Source organism: Macaca nemestrina, chromosome 12, assembly GCF_043159975.1.
Source record: "Macaca nemestrina isolate mMacNem1 chromosome 12, mMacNem.hap1, whole genome shotgun sequence".
NCBI classification, from domain to species: domain Eukaryota; kingdom Metazoa; phylum Chordata; class Mammalia; order Primates; family Cercopithecidae; genus Macaca; species Macaca nemestrina.
This window is the reverse complement of record NC_092136.1, coordinates 85,698,443-85,718,549: the sequence shown is the minus strand read 5'-3', so window position 1 is coordinate 85,718,549 and position 20,107 is coordinate 85,698,443. Positions and strand designations below refer to the sequence as shown.

Genomic DNA, 20,107 nt, shown 5'->3' with positions numbered 1-20,107 from the left:
CATTGGCAAAACTGTGGCAAGAACAGGGAAAGATGGGGGCAATTAAATTGACAATTTAATTGGTATGTCTCCAAAAACAACCACTTTGTCCTGGTCTAGTGGCTGGTGATCAATTTCACCTTAATCAATGCAGTGTACTCTGGGTACAAATTAGCTTGCTTCTCCTACTCTATTGCTTATGATTATTATTATAAATAGATGTAAGTATCCATTTAATTTTTCATGTTTTCCAACTGAATCATGTTTTCCAACTGGTATCATGTTTAATTGTCAAAAAAGCTATAAAAGTATCTATTTACATTTATTTCTTTCCTTTTAAAATCAATACATAAATACTCATATATTTATATTTGACTTTTTTTTTTTTTAAAGACAGAGTCTTGCTCTGTCCCCCAGGCTGGAGTACAATGGTGTGATCACAGGTCACTGCAACCTCTGCCTCCTGGGCTCAAGCAGTCCTCCTGAGGCCTCAGCCTCCCAAGTAGCTGGGACCAGAGGCGTGAGCCACCACAGCCAGCTGATTTATGAATTTTTCTAGAGATGGGGTTTTGTTATATTGCCCAGGCTGGTCTTGAACTCCTGAATTCAAGTGATCCACCTGCCCTGGCCTCCCTAAGTGCTAGGATTACAGGCATGAGTCACCATGTCCAGCCTATATTTTACTTTAAAATAAGCAGTTGAGAGCTCCCAAGTGAGTATCAAGAGAACATGCTTGATGATGGATGCAGAAAAATATGTTCATGATTTTGTCTTTTCAACAAATGTTGGAACCACTAAATATCCATTTGCCGAAAAAAAAATTTTTTTTGACAGATACCTTGAATAAATATTAAATTTAATTCAAATTGGATCTCAGTTATAAATATAAAATCTAACTAAAACCTCTGGGAGAAAATCTTTGCAACCTTGGGTTAGGCAGAGATTTCTTACATCAAAAGCACAACCCAGAAAAGAACAAACTGAAAAATTAGACTTCATCAAAATCTAAAACTTCTGTACAAAAAACACTGTTAGAAGGGATGGGCACTGTTAGAAAAAAGACCAGCCAAAGACTGGGAAAAAAATATTTTCAAATCACATATCTGATAAGGAACTTGTATCAAGTATATATATACACACACTATAATATACACGTACATATATACATACACACACATATACACATACACATATACACATACACACACACACATAAAGATCTCTCAAAACAACTTTAAGAAAACAACCCAATTAAAAACATGCAAATGATTTAGATATTAACCAGAAAAGATACATAAATAGCAAGAAACAACACTAAAAAATGCTCGGAGGCCAGGCATGGTGGCTCACACCTATAATCCCAGCACTCTGGGAGGCTGAGGTGGGTGTATCACTTGAAGTCAGGAGTTCGAGACCAGCCTAGCCAGCATGGTAAAACCCCATCTCTACTAAAAAAAATATAAAAATCAGCTGGGTGTGGCAGTGCTCACGTGTAATCCCAGTTACTCGGGAGGCTAAGGCAGGAGAATTGCTTGAACTCGGAAGATGGAGGTTACAGTGAGCTGGGATGGTGCCACTGCACTCCAGCCTGGGTGACAGAGTGAGACTCGGTCTCAAAAAGAAAAAAAAAAAAAAACTGCTCAGTATCACTGGTCATTGGAAAAATGCAAATTAAAACGACAAGGTCATACTACCACCCCTATTAGAATGGTCAAAACTGACCATACCAAGTGTTAATGAGAACATGGAAGAATTGGAACTTTCATACACTGTTGGTTGAAATGTAAAACAAGGCCAGACGTGGAGACTTATGTCTGTAATCCCAGTACTTTGGGAGGCTGAGGCAGGCAGATCACCTGAGGTCAGGAGTTCGAGACTAGCCTGGCCAACATGGTGAAACCCCATCTCTACTAAAAATACAAAAATTAGCCAGGCGTAATGGCAAGTGCCAGTAATTCCAACTACTCAGGAAGCTGAGGCAGGAGAATCACTTGAACCTGGGAGGCAGAGGTTGTGGTAAACCAAGATCATACCATTAGGGTGACAGTGACATGTGGTCTCAAAAAAAAAAAAAAGAAATGTAAAACAAAACAACCATGTTGGAACATAGTTTGGCAATTTCTTAAAAGGTAAAACATTTAATTACCATATGATGCAGCCATTCTATTCCTAGATATTAACCCAAGAGAAATGAAAGCATAGGTCCATACAAAGATGTACAGACAACTGTTCACAGTAGTTTTATTTTTATGAGCCCAAAACTAGTAACAACCCAAATGTTCATCAGCAGGCAAACAGCTAAACAAATTGTGGCATATCCATACAATGGAATACTACCCAGCAATAAAAAGGAATGAACACCACATAAAAGTGAAAAAAATGGGCCGGGTGCGGTGGCTCACACCTATATAATCTCAGCAGTTTGGGAGGCCAAGGTGGGTGAATCACGAAGTCAGGAGTTCGAGACCAGCCTGGCCAACATGGTAAAACCCCGTCTCTACTAAAAATACAAAAATTAGCCAGGCATAGTGGTGCATGCCTGTAATCCCAGCTACTTAAGAGGCTGAGGCAGGAGAATCACTTGAACCCAGGAGGCAGAGGTTGCAGTGAGCTGAGATCACACCATTGCACTCCAGCCTGGGCAACAGCATGAGACTCTCGTCTCAAAAAAAAAAAAAAAAAAAAGTGAAAAAAATGAACACCACAATCAAAGGATCCACATAACATGAATGACTGTAAAAATAATTATTCTGAGTAAAAAAAGCCAGACAAAAAAAAAGAGTGCATACTGTATGACTTCATCTATATAAAACTCTAGAAAATGCAAACTATTTTATAGTGACATAAAGTACATCAGGAGTTGCCTACAGTGGAGAAAAGGTGGTGGAAACAGATCCATTCATTGATTGTGGTGACAGTTTCACAAGTGTAGATATATCAAAATTTATCAAGCCACTTCAAATATGTGCAATTAACTGTGTGTCAATTATACATCAATAAAGCTACTATAATCTGTTAATAAAAAATAAATTTTATTTGTTTTCTTGAGACAGAGTTTCACTGTTGTCACCCAGGCTGGATTGCAATGGCACAATCTCAGCTCATTCTAACCTCGCCTCCCAGGTTCAAACAATTCTCCTATCTCAGCCTCCCGAGTAGCTGGGATTACAGGCACCTGCCAGCATGCCCAGCTAATTTTTGTATTTTTAGTAGACTGGGTTTCACCACGTTGGCCAGGCTGGTCTGAAACTCCTGACCTCAAGTGATCCACCTGCCTCAGCCTCCCAAAGTGCTGGGATTACAGGCGTGAGCCACCGTGCCCAGCCCTCTTTGTTCTTTACAAGATTTCTTAACACAGGATAAAAGCCTGCTTAAAAAAGAAACTCAAAAATTAAAATTGGGTCCAGTGGATTCTGATGGTATATCAATAGTCAAAATACATCATATATAAACCAAATATATCTAAACACATATATCCATGATTCATAATTCTTTTAAAAATTGTTTTAAGTAGCTTTGAAGGATGCTAGGGAATCAACTCATTTTTGAACATTCACACATAAAGAGAAAGAATGAAGCATTTATCCTGCGTTTCCTATGGCAACTCCATCTCTGGGTAACAAAACAGTAGATATACAAGTTTATCTCTACAGATTTTACAGATAATAAATAAAATGACAAAATTAGAACACTATCATTTTGAACCCCTACTGAATTAATAAATTACAAACAAATGGCTGCTAAGTTTCACACAAAAACATATCCATATATGTAATTCCTGGTGGAAAAACACACCACCACCTATAAGAACCCTGCCAAAACTTAAAAAACTAAAATCTGATTAAACCTCTAAGTCCCAGTAATTTCTTGGAAATGGAGAAGAGAGAATACATTATCTTTGTATAAAAGATACTTGAGAGATCAACCAATTGCCCTGTAAGGACCTTACATGGATGTTGATTTAAAGTATTTTAAAACTTAAACATAAAACTTTTGAGACCATTGACAATTTGAACACTGATTACAGATATTCAATTTGATATTTAAAAAAATCATTTTGGGGCTAGGTGTGATAACTCAGCCCTGTAATCCTAGCACTTTGAGAGGTTAAGGGGTGGACTGCTTGAGCCTAGGAGTTTGAGACCAGCCTGGGCAGCATGGCAAAACCCCATCTCTACAAAAAAAAAAAAAAAAAAAAAAAGACACAAATTAGCCAGGTGTGGTGATGAGCGCTTGTGATCCCAGCTCCTCAGGAAGCTGAGGTGGGAGAATCACTTGAGCCCTGGAGCTTGAGGCTACAGTGAGCTGAAATCTTGCCACTGCACTCTGACCTGGGCGACAGAGTGAGACTGGTCTCAAAAAAAAATAAATAAATAAATAAATAATTATTTTTAGGCCAGGCACAGTGGCTCATGCCTATAATCCCAGCACTTTTGGAAGGCCAAGGCAAGAGGATCACTTGAGGCCAGGAATTTGAGACCAGCCTGGGCAACATGGCAAGACCCTATCTCTACCAAAAATAAATTAGCCAAAGGGGTGGTGCAAACCTGTAGTCCTAGCTACTCAGGAAGCTAAGGCAGGAGGATTGCTTGAGCCCAGGAGTTTGAAGCTATAGTGAGCTATAATCTGGACACTGTACTCCAGCCTAGAAAACAGAGTAAGACCCCGTCTCTAAAACAAACAAAAAATTATCTTTAGATGTAATAATAGTATTATAGTTTTTTTACCTGTCTTTTAAAGACATACATTAAAATATTTACAGATTGCATGTGGTAATTGTAGAATCTGCTCTCAAATAATATGAAAAGAGAAGTAAATGGGCATCTAAATAAAATAACATTAACCATGAGGTGGTCATTTCTGAAGCTGGATGAGTAGTAGAATGGGGTTCAATATTCCACTTAGATCTGCTTTTCTATATGCTTGAATTTTCTATTAATACAAATTTTTTAAATAACTTAAATTTATTTTATAACTAAGGTACCTATATAAAAATTCTAAACAAATAAAATTGACAAAGGCCAATATCCTCTCTCATACTGTCTTTGGCCATTGCTGGTATGAGGGTTATACTGGCTTCAAAATTTATTAAACTGAGTAACTTTTCCTCTTTCTCTATTCTTTGAAAATTATATAAAATATGAACAATTTGTGTCTTAACGGTATAGTACAACTTTGTAAACTCATCTGATGGCTGTATGTGGAAGGAAGAGGTATATTTTTAATTACTGATTTTAATTTTATTGATATTACATCTATTCAGGATTTCAATCTATTCTTGAAATAAATTATTTCAGTTTTGTTTGGTATATTTTTCTAGAAAATAGCCAATTTTGTCTGTTCCTATGTCATTTCAAATGTACTGGCATAAAACTTTATATATTTTATTTGAAGCTCTATTAAACTTGTAGTTATTGTTCTTCACATTTTAAATAACATTACTTGTGCCTTCTTTTTCCTTGATTCTTCGTTGTTTGTTTTTGTTTTTTTTCTATCACCCAGGTTGGAGTACAGTGGCGCGATGTCGGCTCACTGCAACCTCTGCCTCCCTGGCTCAGGTGATTCTCCTGCCTCAGTCTCTCAAGTGTTAGGACAACAGGCGCACACCACCACACCTGGCTAATTTTTTGTATTTTTAGTAGAAATGGAGTTTCATCATATTGGCCAGGCTGGTCTCGAACTCCCGACCTCAGGTGATCCACCTGCCTCAGCCTCCCAAAGCGATGGTGTTACAGGAATGAGCCACCACACCTGGCCCTTGATTCATCTTTTTAGAGGCTCATCTTTTCATCAGTCTTTTCAAAGAAATAGATTTTGGTTTCATTGAGCTTCTCTATTGTTTGTTTTCTATCATTAATTTCTACTTTTAGCATCATCATTTTCTTCTGTCTTTGGAATGCTTATGTTAAATACTTAGATCATTCACTTCAACCTCACTTCTTTTTGTTTCTGATTTTGAGACAGAGTCTTGCTCTGTTGCCCAGGCTGGAGTGCAGTGTTGCCATCTCCGCTCACTGCAACCTCCTAGAAATACTTAAGTCTTCCTAGTAAATTATCTCATTCCTTGTGAATGAATCTCTTTATCCTTGACTATACTTCTGCCTAGTCTAATTTTTCTCAAAATTCATATACTTATGCCAGCTTTCTTTTGGTTCCTTGTGTTAGAATGTTTCAGATTCACGGCCGGGCATGGTGGCTCACATCTGTAATCCCAGCACTCTGGGAGGCCGAGGCAGGCAGATCATGAGGTCAGGAGATCGAGACCATCCTGGCTAACAAGGTGAAACCCCGTCTCTACTAAAAATACAAAAATTAGCCAGGCGCGGTGGTGGGCGCCTGTAGTCCCAGGTACTCAGGAGGCTGATGCAGGAGAATGGCATGAACCCGGGAGGCGGAGCTTGCAGTGAGCCAAGATTGCACCACTGCACTCCAGCCTGTGCAACAGAGCGAGACTCCGTCTCAAAAGAAAAAAAAAAAAACAGAATGTTTCAGATTCCTTACTCATAAATAGCAATATAATTATTTTGTTTGCTGCCTTTAAATAAAACAATCTCATTCTGGCATCTCTGTTTTCTCTGGTAAGTTTAATCTGTTTACATTTATATAAACTGATTTATATAACTCATAAAGTTGAAATTATTTCCAATGCCTTACTTTGTTTATACTATACTATGTGTTTGCTTTCCCGCCCCCCCTTTTTAAATTTTATTTATGTATTTATTTATTTTTGAAGACAGAATCTCACTCTCTCGCCCAGGCTGGAGTGCTGTGGTGGGGTCTCGACTCACTGCAACCTCCACTCCTGGGTTCAAGCGATTCTCCTGCCTCAGACTGCCAAGTAGCTGGGATTACAGGCGCCCGCCACCACGTCTGGCTAATTTTTGTATTTTTAGTGGAGACGGGGTTTTAACATGTTGGCCAGGTTGGTCTCAAACTTCTGACCTTAAAGTGATCCACCTGCCTCGGCCTCCCAAAGTGTTGGGATTACAGGCATGAGCCACCGCACCCAGCCTTCTTTTTCCTCTTTTCCTACATTCTAGTGGACTGTTTTCTCTACTGCCTTTCCTCCACTTACTCTAATGACATGGAAGGTGCACTTTTTTTTTTTTTTTTTTTTTAATGAAGACAGTCTTGCTATGTTGCCCAAGCTGGTCTTGGACTCCGAGGCTCAAGCAATCCTCTCACCTTGATCTCCTGAGTAGCTGGGACTATTGGCACGTGCCACCACACCCAGCTTAGTTTTACTTAAATTTTTAATAGGATTACTTGTAAGTAGAATCAGTATTATTACTCTCCTTTTTAAGAACCAGACCTCGGCCGGGCGCGGTGGCTCAAGCCTGTAATCCCAGCACTTTGGGAGGCCGAGACGGGCGGATCACGAGGTCAGGAGATCGACACCATCCTGGCTAACACCGTGAAACCCCGTCTCTACTAAAAATACAAAAAACTAGCCAGGCGAGGTGGCGGGCGCCCGTAATCCCAGCTACTCCGGAGGCTGAGGCAGGAGAATGGCGTAAACCCGGGAGGCGGAGCTTGCAGTGAGCTGAGATCCGGCCACTGCACTCCAGCCCGGGCTACAGAGCAAGACTCCGTCTCAAAAAAAAAAAAAAAAAAAAAAAAAGAACCAGACCTCAAAAAACAGTAATTCAGATTAACACCCCTCCTGTCTTACATTTTTTTTTTCTAGAACAGTAATTAATTCTTGTGTGTTTGTTATGCTGTTGTATACAATCAAGTTGTCCAAATTTGTCTATAGGTTTATCAATTTCTGTGCTAACTTTGTGTCTTGCATCATTTTCTAAGCTCTGAGTTCAACCTCCTCTTATAAAGTACAACTACCTCTGGTAAGTAGTTCTTTAGCTAATGGTCTATGAGTGGTAAACTCTTCATCTCCATCTGAAAATATATTTCTTCCTTTAGAATGACAGTTTTGAAAGTTATTTTATTTTTCCTTGGCACTTTAATGATATTATTCTATTGGGTTTTGGCTTCTATTAATGCTCTTGCTAAGTATGCTAAATTAACTGCTGTTCAGTTATAAATGACTTTTCTCTCTCTGGCTGCTTTATTACTTTATATTTAATGTTCAGTAATTTTACTAGAATATACTGAATTATCTATTTATATTTTTCTACTTACGGATACACTGTTTACTTCTAGGCACAACCAAAATGAAGAATAAAAAATGATTTAAGAGTGACTACCATCGTAATTTTCCCAAAGATTGTTCAAATGCTATGCCATATGTATAAGGGGTATGTGTACCATGAATGCCCTAGAGCAGAAGTTCTCAAACTTTAGCTTGCAACACAAACATTTGGGAACTTATTACAGTACAGACTTCTAGATTCCACACCCAATTTCTGAGTCACCAGGTCTGGGGTCTTGCCAGGAATCGGCATTTCTAATACATTCCCAGGTGATGTTGATCCTACAGATCAGGAAGGAGCTCCTGCTTTAAGAACCATAGCCTTAGGAATATATGATAATTATCTCATGAAACCCCCCACTGAGAAGGACTATAGGGACTTAATCTGCTCCTTACAATTCTAAACAATTTTTAGCTTTAAATATTGCTCTCTCCAATTTCTCTTTTTTTTTTTTTTGAGATGAAGTCTCACTCTGTCGCCCACGCTGGAGTGCAGTGCAGTGGCATGATCGTGGCTCACTGCAACTGCAATCTCCACCTCCTGGGTTCAAGCGATTCTCATTCCTCAGTCTCCCAAGTAGCTGGGACTACAGGCACATGCCACCACGCCTGATTAATTTTTTTGTATTTTACTATAGGGGGGTTCCACCATGTTGCTTAGGCTGGTCTCAAACTCTTGAGCTCAAGCAATTCGCCTCCTCAGCCTCCCAAAATGCTAGGATTACAGGCGTGAGCCACCACACCCAGCCTCCCATTTCTCCTTGTAGAATACCAACTACATAAAACAGTAACAGCTACCTCCTCTGTGAGGAGGTACAACTGTTGCAGTTCATTCTTCACAGAGGCCCCACAGCAAAATAAAATCTGATATCATTCCTTTACTCAAAATTGTTCACTGGCTTCTCTACACCTACAAGAGCAGTTGTTTTGCGGGAGGGATACATGAATGGGCTTCAGAGTAGATGCAAATATTTGAGTATTTACATTATGGTACACATACTTTCTAGAATACTATGGAATAGGTCTGTGACCTAAGCATGTTAAAAACTGCTGACCTATTACATTTCCAATGAGTCAGTGTGCTACATAAAACTTCATAATCCATGCCTGTCTTTCTCACATATACCCTGATGTCACTCTGAGCACACCACGCTTTCAAACTTTCACCTTATGCCCCTATTACCTCCACCAAGAAAAGAATACCCAATAGATCTCTTATAGGCCTGACAAAGTCCTACTTGTCTGCCTAAGAGCTCCAATGTCACCTCTTCCAGGAAAGCTTCCCCAACCCACTTACGAGTTAATTGCTACCTTTTCTATTCTCCTTCTGCACTCTGTACAAACATCCACTATTACTTTTCACCATTCCAATTACTGGTCTACAGAAATGTCTTCCTCTATGAGTTATCTCAGGCAAGAACTCAATCATCACCTTTATATCCCCATAATAGATACACAAATGTTTGGTAAATATATGAACAAGTTACCTACATGGTACCTAAATACAATTTTACTTTGGACACCATAAACAGTTTCTAGGAGAATATATATTTATATTTTAATAATTTTCACACCTGTAATCCCAGCACTTTGGGAGGCTGAGGCGGGTGAATCACCTAAGGTCAGGAGATCAAGACCAGCCTGGCCAACATGGTGAAACCCTGTCTTTACTTAAAAAAAACAAAAAATTAGCCAAGTGTGGTGGTGGGCACCTGTAATCCCAACTACTCAGCAGCCTCAGGGAGCAGAATCACTTGAACCCGGGAGGCGGAAATTGCAGTGAGCCAAGATTGTGCCATTGCACTCAGCCTGGGCAACTAGAGCGAAACTCCATCTCAAAAATAAATAAAATAATTAAAAATTTTTAAAAAGGAACTTTCAGGTCTGTCTTCATCTAGATTTTCAAGGGAACCAGAGATTCAATAGGTATAAATAGCACCTAATCTAGTTTCATTCTCACATTTCTTCACAAAATGCCTCAAAGTATCAAAGCAAAGAATTATGGCAAACACCACAAAGATACTCCTTGAGAAGAGCAACTCCAACACACATAATTGTCAGACTCACCAAAGTTGAAATGAAGGAAAAAATGTTAAGGGCAGTCACAGAGAAAGGTCGGGATACCCACAAAGGGAAGCCCATCAGAGTAATAGCAGATCTCTCGGCAAAAACTCTGCAAGCCAGAAGAGAGTGGGGGCCAATATTCAACATTCTTAAAGAAAATAATTTTCAACCCAGAATTTCATATCCAAACTAAGCTTCATAAGTGAAGGAGAAATAAAATCCTTTACAGACAAACAAATGCTGAGAGATTTTGTCACCACCAGGCCTGCCTTACAAGAGCTCCTGAAGGAAGCACTAAACATGGAAAGGAACAACTGGTACCAGCTACTGCAAAAACGTGCTACATTGTAAAGACCATTAATGCTAGGAAGAAACTGCATCAACTAATGAGCAAAATAACCAGCTAATATCATAATGAGAGGATCAAATTCACACATAACAATATTAATCTTAAATGTAATGGGCTAAATGCTCCAATTAAAAGACACAGACTGGCAAATTGGATAAAGAGTCAAGACCTATGAGTGTGCTGTATTCAGGAGACGCATCTCATGTGCAGAGACGCACATAGGCTCAAAATAAAGAGATAAAGGAAGACCTACCAAGCAAATGGAAAACAAAAAAAAGGCAGGGGTGGCAATCCTAGTCTCTTATGATAAAACAAACTTTAAAGCAACAAAGATCAAAAGAGACAAGGCCATTACATAATGGTAAAGGGATCAATTCAACAAGAGCTAACTATCCTAAAGATATATGCACCCAATACAAGAACACCCAGATTCATAAAGCAAGTCCTTAGAGACCTACAAAGAGACTTAGACTCCCACACAATAATAATGGGAGACTTTAACACCTCACTGTCAACATTAGACAGATCAACAAGACAGAAAGTTAACAAGGATATCCAGGACGTGAACTGAGCTCTGGACCAAGTGGACCAAATAGACATCTACAGAACTCTCCACCCCAAATCAACAGAATATACATTCTTCTCAGCACCACATAGCACTTATTCCAAAATTGACCACCTAGTTGGAAGTAAAGCACTCCTCAGCAAATGTAAAAGAACAGAAATTATAACAAACTGTCTCTCAGACCACAGTGCAATCAAACTAGAACTCAGGAAGAAGAAACTCGCTCAAAACCACTCAACTACATGGAAATTGAACAACCTGCTCTTGAATGACTACTGGGTACATAACGAAATGAAGGCAGAAATAAAGATGTTCTTTGAAACCAATGAGAACAAAGACACAACATACCAGAATCTCTGGGACACATTTAAAGCAGTGTATAGAGGGAAATTTGTAGCAATAACTGCCCTCAAAAGAAAGCAGGAAAGATCTAAAATTGACACCCTAACATCACAATTTTTTTTTTTTTTTTTTTTTTTTTTTTTTTTTTTTTTTTTTTTTTTTGAGACGGAGTCTTGCTCTGTCGCCGAGACTGGAGTGCAGTGGCCGGATCTCGGCTCACTGCAAGCTCTGCCTCCCGGGTTTACGCCATTCTCCTGCCTCAGCCTCCCGAGTAGCTGGGACTACAGGCACCCGCCACCTCGCCCGGCTATTTTTTTGTATTTTTTACTAGAGACGGGGTTTCACCGGGTTAGCCAGGATGGTCTCGATCTCCTGACCTCGTGATCCGCCCGTCTCGGCCTCCCAAAGTGCTGGGATTACAGGCTTGAGCCACCGCGCCTGGCCCCTAACATCACAATTAAAAGAACTAGAGAAGCAAGAGCAAACACATTCAAAAGCTAGCAGAAGGCAAGAAATAACTAAGATCAGAGCAGAACTGAAAGAGATAGAGACACAAAAAAACCCTTCAAAAAAATCGGTGAATCCAGGAGCTGGTTTTTTGAAAAGATCAACAAAATTGATAGACCACTAGAGAGACTAATAAAGAAGAGAGAAGAATCAAATAGATGGAATAAAAAATGATAAAGAGGATATCACCACCGATCCCACAGAAACACAAACTACCATCAAAGAACGCTATAAACACCTCTACGCAAATAAACTAGAAAATCTAGAAGAAATGGAGAAATTCCTGGACACATATACAACCTCCCAAGACTAAACCAGGAAGAAGCTGAATCCCTGAATAGACCAACAACAGGTTCTGAAATTGAGGCAATAACCAATAGCCTACCAACCAAAAAAAGTCCAGGACCAGACAGATTCACCGCTAAATTCTACCAGAGGTACAAAGAAGAGCTTTCCTTCTGAAACTATTCCAATCAACAGAAAAAGAGGGAATCCTTCCTAATTCATTTCATGAGGCCAACATCATCCTCATACCAAAGCCTCGCAGAAAGACACAAAAAAAGAATTTTAGACCAATATCACTGATGAACATCGATGCAAAAATCCTCAATAAAATACTGGCAAACTGAATCCAACAGCACATCAAAAAGTGTATCCACCACAATCAGGTTGGCTTCATCCCTGGGATGCAAGGCTGGTTCAACATACCCAAATCAATAAACGTAATCCATCATATAAACAGAATCAAAGACAAAAACCACATGATTATCTCAATAGATACAGAAAAGGCCTTTGATAAAATTCAACAGCCCTTCATGCTAAAACTCTCAATAAATTAGTTACTGATGGGACGTACCTCAAAATATTAAGAGCTATTTATGACAAACCCACAGCCAATATCATACTGAATGGGCAAAAACTGGAAACATCCCCTTTGAAAACTGGCACAAGACAGGGATGCCCTCTTTCATCACTCCTATTCAACACAGTATTGGAAGTTCTGGCTAGGGCAATCAGGCAAGAGAAAGAAATAAAGGGTATTCAATTAGGAAAAGAGGAAGTCAAATTGTCCCTGTTTGGAGGTGACATGATTATATGCTTAGAAAACCCCATCGTCTCAGCCCAAAATTTCCTTAAGCTGATAAGCAACTTCAGCAAAGTCTCAGGATATAAAATCAATGTCCAAAAATCACAAACATTCTTATACACCAATAACAGAGAAACAGCCAAATCATGAGTGAACTCCCATTCACAATTGCTTCAAAGAGAATAAAATACCTAGGAATCCAACTTACAAGGGATGTGAAGGACCTCTTCAAGGAGAACTACAGAGCATTGCTCAACGAAATAAAAGAGGACACAAACAAATGGAAGAACATTCCGTGCTCATGGATAGGAAGAATCAATATTGTGAAAATGGCCATACTGCCCAAGGTAATTTATAGATTCAATGCCATCCCCATTAAGCTACCAATGACTTTCTTCACAGAATTGGAAAAAACTACTTTAAAGCTCATATGGAACCAGATAAGAGCCAGCATTGCCAAAACAATCCTAAGCAAAAAGAACAAAGCTGGAGGCATCATGCTACCTGACTTCAAACTATACTACAAGGCTACTGTAACCAAAACAGCAGGGTACTGGTATCAAAACAGAGATATAGACCAATGGAACAGAATAGAGCCCTCAGAAATAATACCACACATCTACAACCATCTGATCTTTGACAAACCTGACAAAAACAAGAAATGGGGAAAGGATTCCCTGTTTAATAAATGGTGCTGGGAAAACTGACTAGCCATATGTAGAAAGCTGATACTGGATCCCTTCCTTACACCTCATACAAAAATTAATTCAAGATGGATTAAAGACTTAAATGCTAGACTAAAAACCATAAAAACCCTAGAAGAAAATCTAGGCAATACCATTCAGGACACAGGCATGGGCAAGGACTTCATGTCTAAAACACCAAAAGCAATGGCAACAAAAGCCAAAATTGACAAATGGGATCTAATTAAACTAAAGAGCTTCTGCACAGCAAAAGAAACTACCATCAGTGTGAACAGGCAACCTACAGAATGGGAGAAAATTTTTACCATCTACCCATCTGACAAAGGGCTAATATCCGGAACCTACAAAGAACTTAAACAAATTTACAAGAAAAAATCAACCCCATCAAAAAGTGGGCAGAGGATATGAGCAGACACTTCTCAAAAGAAGATCCCATTTATGCAGCCAACAGACACATGAAAAAATGCTCATCATCACTGGCCATCAGAGAAATGCAAATCAAAACCACAATGAGATACCATCTCACACCAGTTAGAATGGTGATCATTAAAAAGTCAGGAAACAACAGGTGCTGGAAAGGATGTGGAGAAACAGGAACACTTTTACACTGCTGGTGGGACTGTAAACTAGTTGAACCATTGTGGAAGACAGTGTGGCGATTCCTCAAGGATCTAGAACTAGAAATATCGTTTGACCCAGCAATCCCATTACTGGGGATATTCCCAAAGGATTATAAATCATGCTGCTATAAAGACACATGCACATGTATGTTTATTGCGGCACTATTCACAGTAGCAAAGACTTGGAACCAACCCAAATGTCCATCAATGATAGACTGGATTAAGAAAATGTGGCACATACACACCATGGAATACTATGCAGCCATAAAAAAAGATGAGTTCATGTCCTTTGTAGGGACATGGATGAAGGTGGAAACCATCATTCTGAGCAAACTATTGCAAGGATAGGTAACCAAACACTGCATGTTCTCACTCATAGGTGGGAATGAACAACAAGAACACTTGGACCTAGGATGGGAACATCACACACTGGGGCCTGTTGTGGGGTGGGGAGAGGGGGAGGGATAGCATTAGGAGATATACCTAAGTAAATGACAAGTCAACAGGTGCAGCATACTAACATGGCACATGTATACATATGTAACAAACCTGCACGTTGTGCACATGTACCCTAGAACTTAAAGTATAATAAAAAATAAATAAATAAATAAATAAATGTCAACAGAACCAAAAGAACAACATTGGAGGGGTGATCAAATCTAATTCAACAATCTTAAAGGAAAAAAATAAGTACTTCCATTCTATTTGCTATACAAGTCTATCTGGTTTATCTTCTCACTTAACACATGTAGGTGTATATTATAAATTATGAGAAGATTCCTCTCATTATTTGCTAAAATGCCCACAGGCTACAAAAAAAAAAAAAAAAAATATATATATATATATATATATATATATATGTGTGTGTGTGACAGAGTCTTGCTGTCCCTCAGGTTGGAGAGCAGTGGCACGATCTCAGCTCACTGCAAGCTCCGCCTCACAGGTTCACACCATTCTTCTGCCTCAGCCTCTCGAGTAGCTGGGACTACAAGCACCCACCACCACACTCGGCTAATTTTTTTGTATTTTTTAGTAGAGACGGGGTTTCACCTTGTTAGACAGGATGGTCTCGATCTCCTGACCTCGTGATCTGCCCACCTCGGCCTCCCAAAGTGCTCGGATTACAGGCGTGAGACACCGTGCCAGGCCAAAAAAAATATTTTTATGAAGGTGTATACTACACAAAAAGAACGAAGACTTAGGTTCTCTCTAGGGGGAGAAGGAAGGAGTGAGGAACCAATGAAGTCTTTTACTATTTTTCAAATGTTTCTGTATTGTCTTTTATAAAAAATAATGTTTTGTATTACTTCAACAACCAGAAAAACACAATCGAAAGGGGGAAAAGCCATATTCCATGTTATGCTATTTAAGAAAAAGGTTTGATTAATTATAAAACTACTTTAACATATTATTCTTACCAGATTTAAGACCTGAAATTTTGAAGATGGCACTTGGCTTCCCATTCGTGACAAATCCTAGGAGTTGCCATACTGGCATTCCATTGGAATCAGGATAAGAAAAGTAGACAGATCCTCCCATTCCCTCAGGAAATGGGATTGTTCCCAGCATAAAAACCACAACATGGTTGATACTTTCATAATCAGGTAAGTCAAAAACAAATTTATCCTCTGCCACTTGCTGTGCAGCTGTTTGCACCTAGAAAATAAGAAACTTGTCTTAGTTCAATAGTTCTAGGAGTTTCTGTAACTCTTAACACTATCGTTTATAAGTTATATTACCAGCATTATTCATTGTAGTCTTTTTACCAAATAAAATGTTAAACCTGATAGTCTTAAACACATACTTAGTTTTACAATCATAATCTACTAAATGCAATCTTTTAAAAATATAACTCAGGCCGAGCACAGTGGCTCACATCTGTAATCTCAGCACTTTGGGAGGCCAAGGCGGGCAGATCACCTGAGGTCAGGAGTTCAAAACCAGCTTGGCCAACAGGGCAAACCCCATCTCTCCTAAAAATACAAAAATTAGCCAGGTATGGTGGCTCATGCACAAGTATTCCCAGCTACTTGGGAGGCTGAGGCAGGAGAATCGCTTGAACCCAGGAGGCGGATGTTGCAGTGAGCTGAGACCACACTGCACTCCAGCCTGGTAACAAGAGTGAAACTCTGTCTAAAAAAATAAAAATTAAATTAAAATAAATTATTTCACAGGTGCCCTGAAAGGATTCTACTTACATAAAAAATAACAAGGCCAGGCGTGCCAGCTCACGCCTGTAATCCTGGCAATTTGGGAGGCCAAGGCAGGCAGATCACCTGAGGTCAGGAGTTCAAGACCAGTCTGGCCAACATGGAGAAACCCCATTTCTACTAAAAATACAAAATTAGCCAGGTGTGGTGGCACATGCCTCTAATCCCAGGTACTCGGGAGGCTAAGGCAGGAGAATCACTTGAACCCGGGAGGTGGAGGTTGTGGTGAGCCGAGATCACGCCATTGCACTCCAGCCTGGACTAAACGCTGTCTCAAAAAATAAATAAATAAAAATAACTGTAGCTTTAGAATGCTGTAAAGATGAAAGGTTATTCAAAACACATCACCTAAGCTCTCACCCTATAGTTTAAAGATAAAGGGGCCAGGTACGATGGCTCATGCCTGTAATCCCAGCACTTTGGGAGGCCGAGGCAGGCAGCTGGCTTGAGTTCAGGAGTTGGAGACTAGCCAGGGCAACACAGCAAAATCCCATCTCTACAAAAAATACAAAAATTAGCCAGGGGTAGTGGCATGCACCTTTGGTCCCAGCTACTCGGGAGGCTAAGGACAGATAATCACTTGAACCTGGGATGTCAAGGCTGCAGTGAGCCGAGGTCCCACCACTGCACTCCAGCCTGGATGACAGAGCGGGACCCTGTCCCAAAAATAAATAAAAGAAAGAATATCAGGTAATTAAAACAGGTAAGCAATCCAGAAGTAATTAGGCAATCCTCCTTATTCACAAATCCTTTATCTGAATTCATCTACTCACTAAAATTTGTAATCCCAAATCAATGCTTGCTGCATTTGTGCAGTCATTCATGGACACACTCATATGAACAGTAGCAAAAAATGTGAGTTGTAGGCCTGGCACGGAGGCTCACGCCTGTAATCCCAGCACTTTGGGAGGCTAAGGCAGGTGAATCACCTAAGGTCAGGAGTTCCAGATCAGCCTGGCCAACATGGCGAAACGCGGTCTCTACTAAAAATACAAATATTAGCTGAACATGGGGGCACAAGCCTGTAGTCTCAGCTACTTAGGAGGCTGAGGCATGAGAATCGCTTGAACCTGGACGCGGAGGTTACAATGAGCCGAGATCATACCATTGCACTCCAGTCTGGATGACAGAGTAAGACTCCATCTCAAAAAAAAAAAAAAAAAAAAGAGTGTGCAACTTACACACTGGCAGCTGAGGTAGAACATGCCATCTTGTTTCAGTCCTCATAATATGAAAAAGTGTCCTTTTCACAGTCTAATCTATTTAAAGCATTTTTGTGATTTTTGTTGGTGATTGTGCTGTTTAAAATGACCAAGTTCAAGTGCTGGCTAGCCTTCCTAAGTGCAAGAAGGCCATGGCATGCCTTACAGAGAAAATATGTGTGTTAGGTAAGTTTTCCTTCTATAATATCCTATCTACTGATACAAAGAAACTTAAGAAAAATATACTGCTATGTAATTTCAACTACCTATTAGTTATAAAGTAGTATCAACTGCCTGCCCTAAATTAAGTCCCAAGATACAAAGGCTGAGAGTTCCTAAAGTCAAATTCTGATTCCCTCTTCAGAAGTATTCTGACCCAATTTAAAATCCTCCAGCTTTAGTACAAAGAATAAAACAAAGGAAGAACATAAACCAAATGGCCAGTATTAGTATTAAATTCAATTTCACCAGTCTTTGGCATGCATATAACCTAAAAAGCGTGGGAAACTATTATTTGTGAGTCTTGAAATAACCACCAGGCAAAATAAGTATTTCTTAAGTGTCAACTTTGTATGGGTACTGAACAGTCTGCAAATCTGTATCATCACACTCTAATTTTTCACATTAAGAAAAAGTATTATCTCTTTAAGAAAAAAATCTCAAGAAATAAAAACTGGGTTCGTAAGTTTAGATAAGTAAATTTTTCTTATAACAGAGTAATGTAGTTAAGTTTTGAGATGCCACTAGGTCTATTTGTCCTTCACTTTGATATGTCCTAATACCCCATAATTAAAGGACCAAGTATCTCTAATATATAGAGACAGGTATTACTATAATTGAATTTCCTTCCAAATTAGTTGACAACATGAGAGATACATGGATTCCAAATAGGTTTTTTATTCTCTGAGAAACACAATTTTAATGTCATTAATTAATAACACTCACTCGTCTGAGTCACACAATCATTCCAGGGTTGTCCTTTCTTTTTCCCTATTAAGAGCAGGGTAGAATTATCTCACCAGGATTATGAATTACCACCATCACCACAGGGGTCTCACAGTCATTCAAAAGACAAACTTTATGAGGCTAGTCATCTCCAATTTATCTTTCTGGCTTCTTAGAACTGTATATGTACAGAATACAATACATTATCAAAACTTGATGGGAAAAAAAGACAATTCAACAAAGGGATTGCAACATTTAAAAAAGCCAGAAGAAAAAAGAAGGAAAAATACTTCTAGGGGAAAGGAGTCAGGCCTGAAAATTGATGTCTGTGTGGTTTCTAAGGAAACAAAAAAGATTCACCTTCCAGATTATTCCTAAAGAATTCCAGGTGCTGATCTCATTTACTCTAACAATTTGGCAATGTAGGTTATCTATTTTGACCAATAAGGAAACACACTACTTGCATCCTTCTCTGGTTATCTCAGATACGGTTCACACGTTAAGTTTCTGCCAACTTCCAATTAAATTAAGCATATTTTTACTGGGGTTCTTCCAAAGGGACCCAGCAGATATACACTGCCTGAGCACCTTAATCTTTGAAAAACCGTTTGCTATAGACCAGATTCAATCCCAAATTCACCTCTACCTCACGGTAATAAGGGAGGCATTTACACTGGCGATTGAACTTAGTTCCTTAACTGCAAAATGTCAAAGATAAAGACCATCTCACGAGTTATGAGGATTAAGTTCAAAGTGCCAAATAAGCGCCACACATAAGGCTGAGTGACCAAAGGCGTACACTGCACTTAGCCCAGTACTTGTACAAAATGCACACTTAATAAATGCCAACTAATACTGTGACTACTATTCGAAAGAATCTGAACGGAGCTGGGCATAGGAGAGCACCCAGCTTCCCACGCTCCATCCTCACATACCCAGCCAAAATACAGGTAAGTGGGCTTCCCCGCATCCCTAGAGCCTGCGTACCCTCCCCGCCGCAGGGCTTCGCCCTCGATATCCTGACCCCTTCCTGATACCACTCGGTCCCATCCTCACCAGCCTCCCCGCCACCAAGCAGCCAAACATGGCGACGGCAGCTCCGTTCAGCCGGCAGTGACCTGAAGCCGGCGACTAGAAGTCCTGGGGCTACTGCCCTAGTCGAGACTAAGAACCTTCCAGAATTTGTGAGAGGGTGTCTGCCCCTCCACTACATAGTGACTGGGCCAGCGGCTGGAACGCCTCTGCCCCGCGACCTCTGACCTTCTCTTCCTAAGCAGCACGCTCCTCAGGCAACAAGTACTTCCGGGGCTTACACCCGGTTTCCCCACTGAGGAAGAAAGGTGGGCTAGCGCCGGTACAAGACTACAAGTCCCAGAACAAGTCC

The 20,107-nt window shown here is 39.8% G+C and overlaps 1 protein-coding gene across 3 annotated transcripts in view; it reads right to left on the bottom strand.

The window, feature by feature from the left end:
• Window positions 1–20,017, bottom strand: part of LOC105468869 (heat shock protein nuclear import factor hikeshi) — a 49,555-nt gene extending 29,538 nt beyond the window's left edge. The window contains exons 1-3 of one of the 3 annotated variants that reach the window (XM_024788737.2): window positions 19,780–20,017; window positions 18,724–18,901; window positions 15,785–16,022 (exon numbers count right to left, since the gene is read on the bottom strand). In XM_024788737.2, coding sequence (XP_024644505.1) covers window positions 15,785–15,935 — 151 coding nt within the window. In that variant the 5' untranslated portion in view covers window positions 15,936–16,022; window positions 18,724–18,901; window positions 19,780–20,017. The remainder of the gene's footprint in view (window positions 1–15,784; window positions 16,023–18,723; window positions 18,902–19,779) is intronic. The other 2 variants (XM_011719347.2, XM_071075934.1) reach the window with 2 other exon arrangements.
• Between the last annotated feature and the right edge of the window lie 90 nt (window positions 20,018–20,107).